This window comes from Vanessa atalanta, chromosome 13 (assembly GCF_905147765.1).
Source record: "Vanessa atalanta chromosome 13, ilVanAtal1.2, whole genome shotgun sequence".
Lineage (NCBI taxonomy): Eukaryota > Metazoa > Arthropoda > Insecta > Lepidoptera > Nymphalidae > Vanessa > Vanessa atalanta.
Genome location: NC_061883.1, coordinates 461,916 through 476,403, shown reverse-complemented (window position 1 = coordinate 476,403; position 14,488 = coordinate 461,916). Strand labels below are relative to the sequence as shown.

The following is a 14,488-nucleotide window of genomic DNA, read 5'->3' as shown; positions in this document are numbered from 1 at the left end:
ATTTGAACTAGGAAGGAAAGAAAGAAAATCCGTTATATCACTTATAGAAGTATGCTACTTCAATTTTAAAAACTGTTCTATATCCTGAGAAAATATATTTGTTAAGACTTATTTCTCTTAAATACCACCGATTATCGATAAAATGATTATCCTCGTATTAATTTCTTGTTTTTATCTTGTTCAAGGTATGGATAGAATTACAAAGCATTTCTTTGAGTTAAGTACATAAGCGTTTAGTTTAAGCCGTACATTGTAGACTGTGCTTTATTTGCTTAATGATAAGAATCATTTTTGAATAGTCAACAGTGTTTAATTTTATCAAGTTATTTTAAAAGCGTCCAATATTATTATTGTACTGTACAAACTTATCGAGTTTGTTTTAATCTTTTACAAGAAATAATGGTTAGGTAGTATGTTACGAAATAAATATTTTGTGACAACACATAAACCATTTAATGGTTACGATAATGAGCAGGCTTAAAATCATATAAGCATTAGTCGACTTGACTTTTGACCTTGACTTTTTTTTAAAGATTTCGTTTCGTTCTTTTGCCAGTTATTATACTAGTTCACCAAAACTTTTAACAAATCGTAAGAAATTAGTAATAGGATAACTGATCACTGATTTGTAGCAACATATAGAATATTAATAAAAATAACCTTACTCTAACAAAAATCGTAAAATAGTCCGTATCGTATTGTATATATAATTGTTCTAATAGACGAGAGTAAGTTGTACAAACTCAAATCGTGGGGTCGATCGATCAACTCAGAGATTTCCTCATAGTTTTCTGTTCAGTACAAAAGTACATTAACCACTCTCATATTGGTGGTGAATTTCCAAAGAAAATTGGGGTCTGAAAAATTCTACCACCTTTCAGTTATACAGTAGATTATATTATGCTGGCTGAATAAATAAAATAAGGTCACATGAACGCTATTTTGTGGAACCAGCTTTAGCCAGCAACATTTCCGAAGAAAAGAAAAAGAACAAGTAGGCTACACCACTTAAAGGGTGGCAAGACTTCTAGTGTTGCAGATCTCCCTTGTAGCATAGAACATTCTATAGGGTACGAGAAGCAGTTTTTTCAAATTATTTTTAATATTTTTAACAGTTTTCATAGAATCAACCGAAGATTTAAGTCTGAATAATTTGGTTTTGTCTACACTGAGTGATTTCTTTATACAATGAATAAGAAATATCTTACTGTATATTTTATTATTAAGATGAATGAAATCTTTCATTTAAGACTTCTTTATATTATTAATAATATTGATATTATTTCTTAAGATTAACTTAGCAAGTCTTAAAAATAATAATTCCATTTTTCCCATTATCTTGAATTAAGCAGAAACCCTCTGGCAAAGCGAGAAATCATTACGACATTTAGTGGAAAGAACATGCGAACTAGAAATCAGCTCCTGTATTTCGCATCCGTTCATTACCTGCAACTTCCAGATAATTTTACGAAAATATATCTCTTTTTATGTTATCTCTTCTGAGAATATTTATGCAGACATTTATTTGAAAGACGACAAAATGGATGTATTCATTTTATTCAGGTAATATATGCAATAAAAAGTATCTTTAAAATACATGTTTATGATACATGTCATGTTACATACATGTTTATAATACAATATGTCATACATACAATTTTTCTTGTAATAATTATTTCCTTAGAAATATTTTATGTTTATTTAATACGTTACATCTGTTTATATTTTTAACTACCAGATATTTTATTAAGTCATGGATTTACAAAAATACGCTAGCAAGATAACGCTATTCATCCTACTTTGTTGGAAATTCGTGTCATACAAAAATTTATTTTAGTGATTATAGTTTCCTAAATGCCATAATGAGAAAATTAGTGGTAAGTAAACTTCTGTTCGTTCCCACTTTTGATAGTCTGTCGATTTTAATAACTATAATAACCGTATATACATACCGTATCGTAGAATACATTTGTAATAACTTTCCTTGTCATTTTGAGTGTCATCCTAAAAAAACGTGGTTTTAGTTTTTGGTAACGTGCAAATGTTGAAATAAAACTAGTTTTTAACGGATGGTCACGGGCAGACACGAACACTGCAAAGTGCTCGAAACGTCGGGATGTTAAAATAATTAATATACGCGATTAAATCCGTTAAAAACTAGTTTTATTTCAATGTGTAATAATCGCGAAAATCTAAGACAACATTGTGCAAATGTTAACATGATAAGAAAGTTATTTTAAAACGTCAGAAAGATAGATCACTTGTATTTATTTGTATTGAGATATATATTTATTCATGTCGTGTATCCCACACCTGAATTTCTTGATTAAATTCGGAGCTTCAAGAAATATATTGCTTGAAAACGGGTTATTCCAGCACGGGACACGAGAGAGCCAATGTCTCCTTTTGTAGTAGTAGTGTAGTATGTCCCTTGCGGATATTTTTGTAAAAATACCAACCGATTTCTTTGAATGTTTCTAAGACGCCTTAATACTATGTTACATTTAATGTAACAAATATTATCTATGTGATGCGTAAGACAAGTGCCTTGACTTGTAAAAAATACGAAGTAAAGATTAAATTTTTTATGATTTTTCTTTTATTTCGAATATATTTTAATAGAGCATCTGGTAAGTGGTTACAAATGCCCATAGACTCTGCTATAAATATTAACACTTACATCCCCAATTCGCCACCATCGTTGGGAACCTAATCAAATTATTTTATTCAAGTATAAAGTATTTTATTCAAGTAAATTTCACCATGCGTTTTTAAATCGTCAATATTTAAACACTAAGCCTCCAGCGAGATGAAACGGCAAGAAACGGCAAGAAACGGTTATGCTCTTTTTAAATAAACAGATTTACAATGTGGTTTTTCACAATTATTGTTCAATCGATCCTGTGATGGAACCCTAACCTAAATCCAGACTTTTTTTGTAAAAAATATTTATTTTATCCTTTAACGAATAATAAAATTTATTTATTCATTTAGTCTTAGTAAACTTTTTAAATATCTATAGTTACTTCCTACCTAACCTTCAAGTTGGAATACAAAAATATTAAGTACTGGTATTTGATGGTAGAATATAGATTTTTTGAGCGGGTGGTACCTACCCAGAAGGGCTTGCCAACAAATGTGGCGCAAAACAATGGCTCAATGGCTGCGGATGTAAAAAGTCGCAGGTTCGATGCTAACCCCTCGGGCTATTATCGTCCCCATTCCAACAAGCTTTAAGCTTAATTTGAGGTTTAAATATGAATGTTAGTAATTCCTTATAGTGGGCAAAAAAATCTGAGCTTAGAACTATTTTAGTTCACTTTTTTGAGGTCTGACCTTGAGTTTTAAAACCATGACTTCAGGCTCTACAGTCTGATAAGCTGATACTTCACCAACAAGGCTAAAGTTATTGATTAATTGTATCAATATAAATTCTGAGTCTAGATAGTACTTAATTAATTGGGGCAGATATAATCCCGTAGCTCGATTATAGATCGGTCCGTGCGAAGTAAAATATTGGTGATACTTGTACTGCCTCTCAGTGCTAGGATTATTGGATACTTACCTACATACGGTCTGGGGCGAGCAGATTGAATTAATATCATTTCTATCTGGTGCCAAAATGATATTTTCAGTTTCATATAAATTGAGATGCTATAACTCTTTGGTTAGAAGATGTTCGACTGAAGATTATGAGTTAAATAGAGCGTAATTTTTTTAAATTTCTTTATGACTGGCACCGCACTTGTAAGCCCCTGGAGTTGCAGATGTTTATGGGCGGTGGTAGTCACTTTCCAGCAGGTGGTATAGCAAAAAATAACAAAAACATGTATATTGTATACTTATCGGCAATTCTCATTAGGGAGCATGGTTAAATGAGGTGCTAACTTTTGGCTTAAGAAGGCTCTAGGCCCAGCAGTGGGATATTTTATTACCAAAATGAATACCAGCAATAAATCACCGATTTGGCAGTTCGTGTTCCGGCTCGTAGTTAATGGAGTAAAACATTCGTATTGAACATTTCGCCACTTTAGGTGTTGCCGAACGTAGATTGCGTGTTACACGCCATTCACGATAACATCTGAATGATATGCTTTATATTTTACAAATTGAATCCGAATTAAAGTTTTATTAAGATAATTAACAGGTTCACCCCATTTTATATAAGAGCAAAAGGTGTTTATTGATTTGTCTAATTTCTAACTAAATAATAAACTCAATAATCTCCAACCAAGCACCTAAAAGCAATAAAATCGTTAATTGTCATTTTACAAGTTTAAAAGTAACGGTTTCGGTACGTAGATTCAACCTAGAACCAGAAAATATTTCTGTAGTTCTCTCCTCCGACAAATAAATTACATATGTACGTATATTAATAATATTAATCCAAATATTGTTCGAATGTACTCTACCCAAATAATATTTTTCTCGTTATAATTCTCTATCTATCCTTCTCAGAGTTAGATCAATAGTAATATCTCTTCTATTATAAGATAAGTGGCTTCGCCGTATAACACAAATAGAGCCAATTATCTAGTGTATAAGTCTTTACAAATTCTAGTGCGGTGCGTGAAGGGTCGTTCTGAAAATGTCTTTAATTGGGGAGAGGGATCTTGTATAGCAGGTGGACTTATAGTTAAACTCCTTACAACAAAGACATTTGTTAGCAATTATTAAAATATATTTAAAAAAATAAAGAACGATTAAAAACCATGCGCTATGCCTCGAATGAATAACGATATATTTATTTTTAAAAATCAACAAATATCAATTTCAATCAATCAATCAATCAAAAGCCAATCGTTGTCCACTGCTGAACATAGGCCTCTCCCAAGGTGCGCCAAAGCTCCCGGTCCTCCGCCTTCCGCATCCAGTCGGTCCCCGCCACCTTCATGAGGTCATCGATCCACCTGGCTGGAGGGCGCCCTACGCTGCGTTTGCCGATTCGCGGTCTCCTCTCTAGGACTCGTCTGCTCCAACGGCCATCGGTCCTACGACATACGTGACCAGCCCACTGCCACTTCAGCCTGCTAATTTTGCAAGCTATGTCGGTGACTCCGGTTCTTTTCCGGATAATCTCATTTCTGATCTTATCCTTCAAAGATACCCCGAGCATAGCTCGCTCCATAGCCCGCTGAGCGACTTTGAATTTGTGGACTAGTCCCGCAGTCAGTGTCCACGTTTCGGCACCGTATGTCATGGCAGGTAAGACGCATTGGTTGAAGACTTTCGTCTTCAAACTTTGCGGTATAGACGACGTGAGGACTTGACGAAGGTTGCCAAATGCTGCCCATCCCAAGCGAATTCTTCGATCGGCTTCCTTCTCGAAGTTGTTCCTACCGACTTGAATGACCTGTCCTAGGTAGGTATATTCACTGACAACTTCGAGAGGTTTCCCTTCGACGTATATCGGCCCCGGCACGACATGCCTATTGAACATGACCTTGGTCTTGTCCAAGTTCATACCGAGACCGACACGCCGGGAAGAATCGCTTAGGCTACGCAGCATTTCGGTTAGCTGTTCCAGCGACTCTGCTATGATGACGATATCGTCGGCAAATCGAAGGTGTGAGATGCACTCGCCGTTTACATTGACTCCATATCCAGTCCAATCCAGCGTCTTGAAGACGTCTTCCAACGCGTTGGTGAACAGTTTCGGGGATATTACATCCCCCTGTCTCACCCCTCTGCGCAGTTGGATCGCCTTCGTCTTACAGTCCTGGATGTGGACAGTCATTGTAGCGGCGTTGTACAGACACCTCAGTACCTCGATATATCTCCAATCGATATGACATCTCTGCAATGAGTCGAGCACTGCCCAGGTTTCGATGGAGTCAAAGGCTTTCTCGTAATCCACAAAAGCCATACACAGCGGCTGATTGTACTCTTCGGTCTTCTGCACAATCTGCCGAACAATATGGATGTGGTCTACGGTGCTGTAGCCTGATCGAAAGCCGGCTTGCTCTGGGGGCTGGAACTCGTCAAGTCGTCTGGCGAGACGGTGCGTGACGACTCTTGAGAACAGCTTAGTCAAAGTCAAAGTCAAAGTCAAAAATCTTTATTCAATATAGAAGTGTTTGCACTTGCTTATTGATTGTCAAAAATCTACCACCGGTTCGGAATTTAGCACCTCGGACCTGAGAAGAACCGGCGAAAGAAACTCAGCGGGATATATTTTTTTTCATTTTTTTTAACCATTTTCCATGTAGGTACAATGATAAGTATATATTAGTTGTTTGAAACAGCCTGGAGGCGATCATTTCATTCCCAAGGTGTGCAGTCAACTAAAAAGTCATTAGTGTTGTAATATCCTTTAGCACACAAACGCTCTTTAACGACTCTTTTGAATTTTATAATTGAATAATTTTGAACGTTTTCTGGGATCCTGTTGTAAAAACGTATACATTGCCCCAAAAAAGAGTTACTAACCCTGTGTAATCGGGTACTTGGAGTAACAAGTTTATTCTTGTTCCTTGTGTTAATAGAATGTACGTCACAATTTCTGGGAAAATCATTTATGTTTTTGCGTACATACATAACATTATCAAAAACAAATTGAGAAGCGACAGTCATTATTTTAATTTCTTTAAATTTACCTCTTAACGAATCTTTTGGGACCAGGTTATAAATTGCACGAATAGCCCTCTTCTGCAGTACAAAAATAGTATTAATGTCAGCTGCATTACCCCAGAGTAGGATGCCATACGACATTATACTATGGAAATAACTGAAGTACACAAGGCGTGCCGTATCCACATCAGTCAAAAGTCTAATTTTTTTTACCGCATAGGCTGCAGAGCTAAGTCTATTCGCCAATCTATTTATATGGGGGCCCCATTGGAGCTTAGAGTCTATTGTCATACCAAGGAACTCTGTTGATTCTAAAACATCTAATGCTTCCCCGTTTAAACGTACACTCGTTTTGACACATCTTACATTGGGAGTAGTGAACTTAATACATTTAGTCTTTTTACTATTTAACATTAAATTATTAACACTAAACCAATTTACTATTTCAGAGAGAGTATTGTTCACATCGTCATATATTGAAAGACGTCTTTTTATTTTAAAAATTAAAGAAGTATCATCAGCAAACAATACTATCTCGAGTTTATCACCTAGGAGATGTGGCAGGTCATTTATATAAACAAGGAAGAGAAATGGTCCAAGAATTGATCCTTGAGGGACCCCCACAGTAACTGGAGACCCGGGAGATCTCTTTCCATTTACATCAACCCTCTGAATGCGATTGCTCAGATACGAAATCAGAAGACTGAGTGCAGTGTCCCTAATTCCATAATGACGTAGCTTCCTGACCAAAGTTTCGTGTTGCACACAATCAAAGGCCTTAGATAAATCACAAAATATCCCTAAGGCATCCTGTGACTCCTCCCAGGCCCTGTAAATATTTTTAACGAGCTCAACACCAGCGTCAGTTGTCGAGCGACCCCTTGTAAATCCAAATTGTTTCTTGTGTAGCAACTTGTTATTGTTAAAATGTACTAGCATTTGATTTAGTAATAACTTTTCAAAGATCTTGCTAAGAGTTGGTAGTACAGAGATGGGCCTATAGTTGTTGGGGTCTGATGTACTACCTGATTTAAATATTGGTAATACTCTACTATGTTTCATGAGGTCAGGAAACACGCCACTAAGGACACATTTATTAAATATAGTGACAAGGTAGGGTGCGATTACATCAATTATTGAATTGACTACCTTGACAGAGATCCCCCACAGATCGGCCGTTTTCTTAATATCTAGTGATCTGAAGGAACTTATTACATCACTTACACTTACTGTATTAAATTTAAAGCTAATATTACATTCTTCCACATGGTTTTTTAATAATGATTCAGCAACGGTAGGAGAGGAATTTAATGAGTTAGTTGTCGAAAATGGAATGTCAGCAAAAAAATTTTCAAAAATAGTTGCAACATCCCGATCTGAGGAAAATAAATTGTTGTCAATAGATAAGCTAAAGTCGGAGATGTTATTTTTGACTCTTCCAGTTTCACAATTAATAATTTTCCATGTCATTTTAATTTTATCAGGTGCCTCAATAATTTTTTTTTTATATGCAATGATTTAGCTGTATGACATACACGTTTGAATAGTTTAGAGTAGGCACTAACATAACTGATAAATGAAAAAGACCGGTTGTATGATCTTTCACTATAAAGTTCATACAACCTCTGCCTACTCTTGTGAATTCCGAAAACTTATACACGTGACTCAGGAGGGAGATTGGTCTGTAGTTCTTCAAGAGGGTTTTATCACCTTTTTTGAAGAACAGTACCACCTCACTCCCGCTCCACGTTTCCGGGGTCTTGCCATGTTAGATGACGGAATTAAAGAGGCTTGCTAGCTCTTTCAGGACCGGAGTCCCGCCTGCCTTAAGCAACTCTGTTGTGATTCCGTCATCTCCCGGAGCTTTGTTGTTTTTAAGCTGTTCTAGAGCCGCCCTAATCTCGCCTTGGTCAACGACCGGGAGCTCCTCGGAATAATGGCGCGTAAGAGGGGCGCGCTGGTCATCAATACTGATTCCCACAGGTTTATCCGATCTTGAAGAGAACAACTGCCCATAAAACCTCTCTACTTCTCCGACGATCTCAGGCCTTGAGGTAACGACCTTACCATTTTCAGTTTTAAGTTTCGTCAGACGCGGCCTCCCAAACTTGCGAGCGAACACTTTCGATCCCCGATTTTGCTCAATCGCAGCCTTGATGGCGCGGGTATTGGAGCATCGGAGATCGCGCCGCGTCAGCGTTTTTATTGTTCGGTTTAAGGCCTTATCTGACAAAAACGATGGTAGTTCTCGTCGTTTCCTCATGAGCTCGAGTGTCTCAGCAGAGAGTTTTGGTGCGCTGTCTCTTTTCTGTGGCGGAAAACACTTGCGGGATGTGTTTTGCAGTATTTTGACCAGCGTGTCGGTTTTCTCATCAATACTGCTTACGGTTTCCAACGCGGTGAATTGATTTTGAAGCTCCATTTGGAACTTTTCGGAGCCTTGAGCAGTCTGGAGCATGGTAGGTCGGAGAGTAGACCTCATCATTCGCGATCTTTCGGCTTTGAAGTCGATATCTAGAGTGCCTCTAACCAAGCGGTGATCACTACCGGTATTAAACCTGTTGATCACTGAGACATCTCTAAATATGTGCCTTTTATTCGAAATGATAAAGTCTATCTCGTTCCTTGTCACGTTATTGGGGCTTCGCCAGGTCCACTTCCTCTGGGGCTTCTTTTCAAAGAAAGAATTCATCAAAAAGAGCCCCTGCGCTTCAAGAAAGTTTACCAGCATTTGCCCCCTGTGATTTCTGCAGCCCAAGCCGTAAGGTCCGACTTTCGATTCACCTCTATCTTGTACTCACACACATACACACATCAGCCCGCATTCGTCCACTGCTGGACATAGGCCTCTCCAAATGCACGCCACTGTGGTCTTTCTTCGGCAACTTGCATCCAGCTCCTGCCAGCCGTCTTGCGCAAATCGTCACTCCACCGAGCCTGAGGACGTCCTACACTACGTTTGCCGAGACGCGGTCTCCACTCTAGAACACGTTTTCCCCAACGGTTATCGGTTCTACGACAAATATGGCCAGCCCACTGCCACTTCAGCTTACTAATCCGGTGGGCTATGTCGATGACCTTGGTTCTCTGACGGATCACCTCATTTCTGATGCGATCCCTCAGAGATACTCCGAGCATAGCCCTTTCCATAGCACGCTGAGCGACTTTAACCCGGTGGACCAGCTTTGTCGTGAGTGTACACGTTTCGGCTCCGTATGTCATGACGGGTAGGACGCACTGGTTGAAGACTTTCGTCTTAAGGCACTGTGGGATCGACGATGTGAAGATTCGTCGTAACTTCCCAAATGCTGCCCAACCTAGCTGAATTCTTCTATTCAACTCGTCCTCAAAGTTGTTTCTACCTAATCGCAATGTCTGCCCGAGGTAGACATATTTTTGAACAACTTCGAGGACGGTACCGTGTATCGCAATCGGTTCCGGTAGAACATGTTCATTGAACATGACCTTGGTTTTATCCAAGTTCATCCGTAGGCCGATGCGCATAGAAGAATCAGCCAGCTCATTCAGCATCTGTTGTAGGTCCTGCAGCGTTTCTGCCATGATGACGATGTCATCTGCGAATCTCAAGTGAGAGATGTACTCGCCATTGATGTTGATGCCACGCCCTTTCCAGTTCAGCGTCTTGAACATGTCCTCCATTGCATTAGTGAACAATTTGGGGGAAATAACGTCCCCTTGTCTCACTCCTCGATGCAATGGTATGGGATTCGTTTGCCGACTCTGTACTTGGACGGACATGGTGGCGGCCTTGTAGAGACATCTCATCACTTGGATGTATCGCCAATCAACTTGGCAACGCTGCAGGGACTCCAGAACAGCCCAGATTTCAACCGAGTCAAAGGCCTTCTCATAGTCCACGAATGCGAGACACAGGGGCCGATTATACTCATGGGACTTCTGTATAATCTGCCGCACTGTGTGGATGTGGTCTATGGTGCCGTATCCGCTCCGAAATCCGGCCTGTTCCGGGGGTTGGAATTCGTCGAATCTTCGCGCAAGACGGTTCGTGATCACTCTTGAAAACAGCTTATAGATGTGGCTCATTAGGGATATGGGTCGATAGTTCTTCAGCAGGGTCTTGTCTCCCTTTTTGAAGAACAGGACGACCACACTCCTACTCCACGCCTCCGGAGGTCTCCCTTCGAAGAGGACAGAGTTATAAAGCTTCTGGAGCTCCCTCAGTACGGGTTTACCTCCTGCTTTCAATAGCTCTGTTGTAACGCCGTCCTCTCCTGGGGCTTTTCCATTTTTAAGCTGTTTAAGAGCAATCTCGATTTCGCCAATACTGACTTCTGGCAGGTCTTCGGTGAAATGGCGTGTTAATGTAGCTCTAGCATCCTCATTTTCGGGATCAGGTCGAGATGCATGCGATGCGTATAACCGGCCGTAGAAGTCCTCTACTTCCGAAAGAACTGCCGGCTTGGAAGAAACGACTTCTCCACTTGCTGTGGTCAACTTCGTCAGGTGGCTTCTTCCAAGAGATTGTACGAACACTTTAGACCCCCGATTCTGCTCGATGGCTCTTTCAATCGTAAGAGTATTGTATTGTACTCCCACTTTAGCATTAAAGTCTCCCATAACAACATTGCAGTGGGCCTTCGAGGTGTTGTTGAGGGCCTTTGCGATGTCCTCGTACATCACTTCTACCACATCATCACAGTATGCCGAAGTTGGCGCATATACCTGTACGACCTTCAGGGAGAATCTGTCGGAAAGTTTTAGGACAAGGTACGCTACCCGGTTCGGCACACTACTGATTTCTACAATGCTGCTAATGAGATCCTTTTTGACCAGAAAACCGACACCACTCTGGGAGAGTTTATCACCTTCGCGGAAGTAGAGTAAGTTACCGGACTCTAGAGTTATCGTGTCCTCCCCCTGTCTTCGGACTTCAGATAACCCCAGTATATGCCAGTTTATATGACTTAACTCTACTTCTAATTCGGCGAGGTGATGGTCCAGCCTTATCGAGCGTCCATTATACGTTGCCATATATAGTCGTCTTTTATGGTAGCCTGCCATGAACCGGTGATTCTTTGCACCCCCTGCCCTGCCGATACCGCGACCGCTACCTTGGTCGGGCCAAGCGGGCTTGCCGGTAACTGGGGGCCTTTTTTTAAACGCATCTACCATTTAGGAGGATTTGCCCATACTCGCCACGCTGGGCAGGCGTGTTGGCGAGCGCAGTAGGGGGTAGTTGTTTATTAATTTATTTAAATATCAATTTAAATAAATTAATTATAAAATAATGTATGAATAAATAAAATTTTAAATTGTTTATGATCAAGTGACGAGATGATCCAGAGCTAAGAACACGTAAATATTAACAATATATTCCTCCCAAATTGTACTGTAGATTATTCATCTGTTTTCGATAGAAAAAAGCATGTGGATAATACACCGAGATACCACTGCGTCTCTACGATGGTCGCCATCGCTTTGGCATGCCATCGTGAGGATAGACTGTTCACCTGAAATACTTTCCTTACCAATTCGTGTACGCGTACGGAGTGGCGCTAATAATTCGATAAACTAATTCAAAGTAACTTAGACTCAAATAATAATTTAGTCAAGTCACTAAATAACTTGTTCCTGGAGTGATTCCTGGTTGATAATATCGGAATACTATAACAGAAAAAATATTCGTATATATAAATATTATATCATCCTACAATCTCTCAAGTCTCAAGGGGCGACGTATTGTTAAGCTGCGTTGAAGAAAAAGCGGGAGCCCCTAGAAAATCCCGACGCTTAAGTCGGACGGTCGCGAGAAAATGATTCTCTATGAGCAATCCAGCGCTGTATGTTTTCATAGTTTGATTAGATTACGTGATGAAAATTTATCGCTGCAGCGAACTTTAATTCTAACTCTTACGAGTATTTGAACATGAACGCTCTTATCTAGTACCTATTTATCAATAGCCTTAAGCTGTGCTTATAACATATTCCAAAATCGGCTGTGAACGAAAATGGTTCCTTCTTCTCAATATGAATTCCATTTCTGGAATGCCAAGTATTTAATACAGGAATATTATGTTTATATATGTATGTTTATAATATTTGTATGTGTTGAAAACGTTTCAATTAGAACTTGGTGAAATTAATCGTTTTATCTAAACTAGTTACGAGATCTGTCGTTCCGCGTTATTGTATGTTTGGTAAGTTTTCCTTTCGTGATTAATTGTTCTCATTATTTTAGATTACATTATTCAGAAACATTTAAATACATATCGACTTATTTTGAATCAGTATCTCAAAAATAAAGTTTCATGTTTCTAACTTAAAAAACTACGGACTTCCATACAAAGGTTCAACCTCTATTTCGCCCCTTTAGGGGTTGAATTTCCAAAATTCCTTTCTTAGTGGATCTCTACTAAATAAAACCATCCTACTCACCAAATTTCAAGACTCTAACTTTAATAGTTTACACTCGGCAATGATGAATCAGTCAGTCAGGACCTGTCGTTATTTAATATATATAAAATAAGAAGATGATGCGTTACATTTGATTATTGATAGTCAGAAATCTACCACCGGTTCGGAAAAAAACACATCGTACCTAAGAAAACTCAGCGGGATTATTTTATGTTCTATTTTACAATTATTTTTTTTCATATATAACAGTAAATATATTTTCATTATTTGAAACAGCCTGAAGGCGATAATCTCATTAAATACCGTGCCAAAAGAGTTTCTAATTATTTATATTAACTGGGCTAAGTCCACGCTGCTTTTACAGGTCAATGTACTCATTACATTACACCATGATAACTTCACACAGTCCATTCAAATTAAAAGTAAAAAAGAAAGATTTTATTTAATTTGTATCAAGATCTCTAATCACGAAAGGCGACTCATCTCTAGCGACCCGTCAACGCGCAGTTATGTACCAACTTAATTGCCAACCCGTTTAGAAACTTGGTGTGAACGAATAAGCTGTTAATTTATGGCGCGTTGAATTCATGGTCATTGCTTTTAATTCGTGGGAATTGTACTGTAATTGTCAAGGATAGCTTAAATATTTGATAGCAAGACAAACGATAGTTAGACTGTAGTTTTGATAGATTCAGTGTCAATTATAGTAGATAAAAAATGAGAAATAGCTACTGTAGCTAAAATTCAAGTAACTAACATTAATTCGTACTCTTTCTCGCTCTAATTTTATAATCTTCTTATATTTTTGTTAAATTCAGTTCATTTATTTTGATTGCTAACAAAAGTTATTGTATGGCGTTTAACTATATGTCAACCTTCAATACAACAATATCGTCAAAGCTTAAGGACTAAGTCGAGTTGTCTTGTGACGTAGTCTTCCTGTAATTTCCTCCACCGGTTGATGTTCTTAGCCGTCCATTTAGCAGACCCTCCTCCCGTCTTTTAATCTGACCTCTTTAGAGAAGAAGAAAATAAACTTCGAAATAAATCAAACCCATCATTACCCAGTGTCATAATATAATTTGATATTATATAAAAACTTGCCGCAACTTTTCCCGTTTAATTATTTTTGTTAAATATATAATATTTATTTACTATATATCCTTAGAATTACTCGTATCAAGACGCGTATTCCGTACACATATGTATTTATTCTCGCGAAAAGCTTGTAAAAACAAAAGCGTATAGTTATAGAAGTGCTAAGACAAGTTCAAGACATCCAATTAAAACGAGAACCCACTGAGACAACACTCGCACAATCCAGTTCAGATCCAATTTTAGTGATCGGACATCTTGTATTGGATCTTGCCTAAGCTTAACTAGTTTGGTACACAATAAACAAAGATGGCGTCTAAGCTAAATTAACAGACTATTAATTGCGAAAACTTCATGGTTTTATAATAAAACAAATAGGATACGTGTTATAAAGTATTTATTGTAACTGATAAATTTATTTATCATG

The 14,488-nt window shown here is 38.4% G+C and overlaps 1 protein-coding gene across 1 annotated transcript; it reads right to left on the bottom strand.

Moving 5' to 3' along the window:
* Positions 1-4,216: 4,216 nt before the first annotated feature.
* On the bottom strand, positions 4,217-9,301 carry LOC125068313. Its single transcript, XM_047677419.1, has 3 exons — positions 8,381-9,301; positions 5,430-6,025; positions 4,217-4,238 (listed from the first exon to the last, which is right to left on the bottom strand). The coding sequence occupies exons 1-3, from the start codon at positions 9,299-9,301 to the stop codon at positions 4,217-4,219; spliced, it is 1,539 nt and encodes a 512-aa protein (XP_047533375.1).
* Positions 9,302-14,488: the final 5,187 nt, after the last annotated feature.

Excerpts from the sequence above, each read along its gene's own strand:
- LOC125068313 (XM_047677419.1), bottom strand. The coding sequence starts at position 9,301 with ATGCTGGTAAACTTTCTTGAAGCGCAGGGGCTCTTTTTGATGAATTCT. Across the intron at positions 6,026-8,380 it reads TTAAGGCAGGCGGGACTCCG|CTGTTCTCAAGAGTCGTCAC; the intron begins GTCCTGAAAGAG and ends ACTTTGACTAAG. Across the intron at positions 4,239-5,429 it reads ACCAAGGTCATGTTCAATAG|GTGCTTGGTTGGAGATTATT; the intron begins GCATGTCGTGCC and ends TATTGCTTTTAG.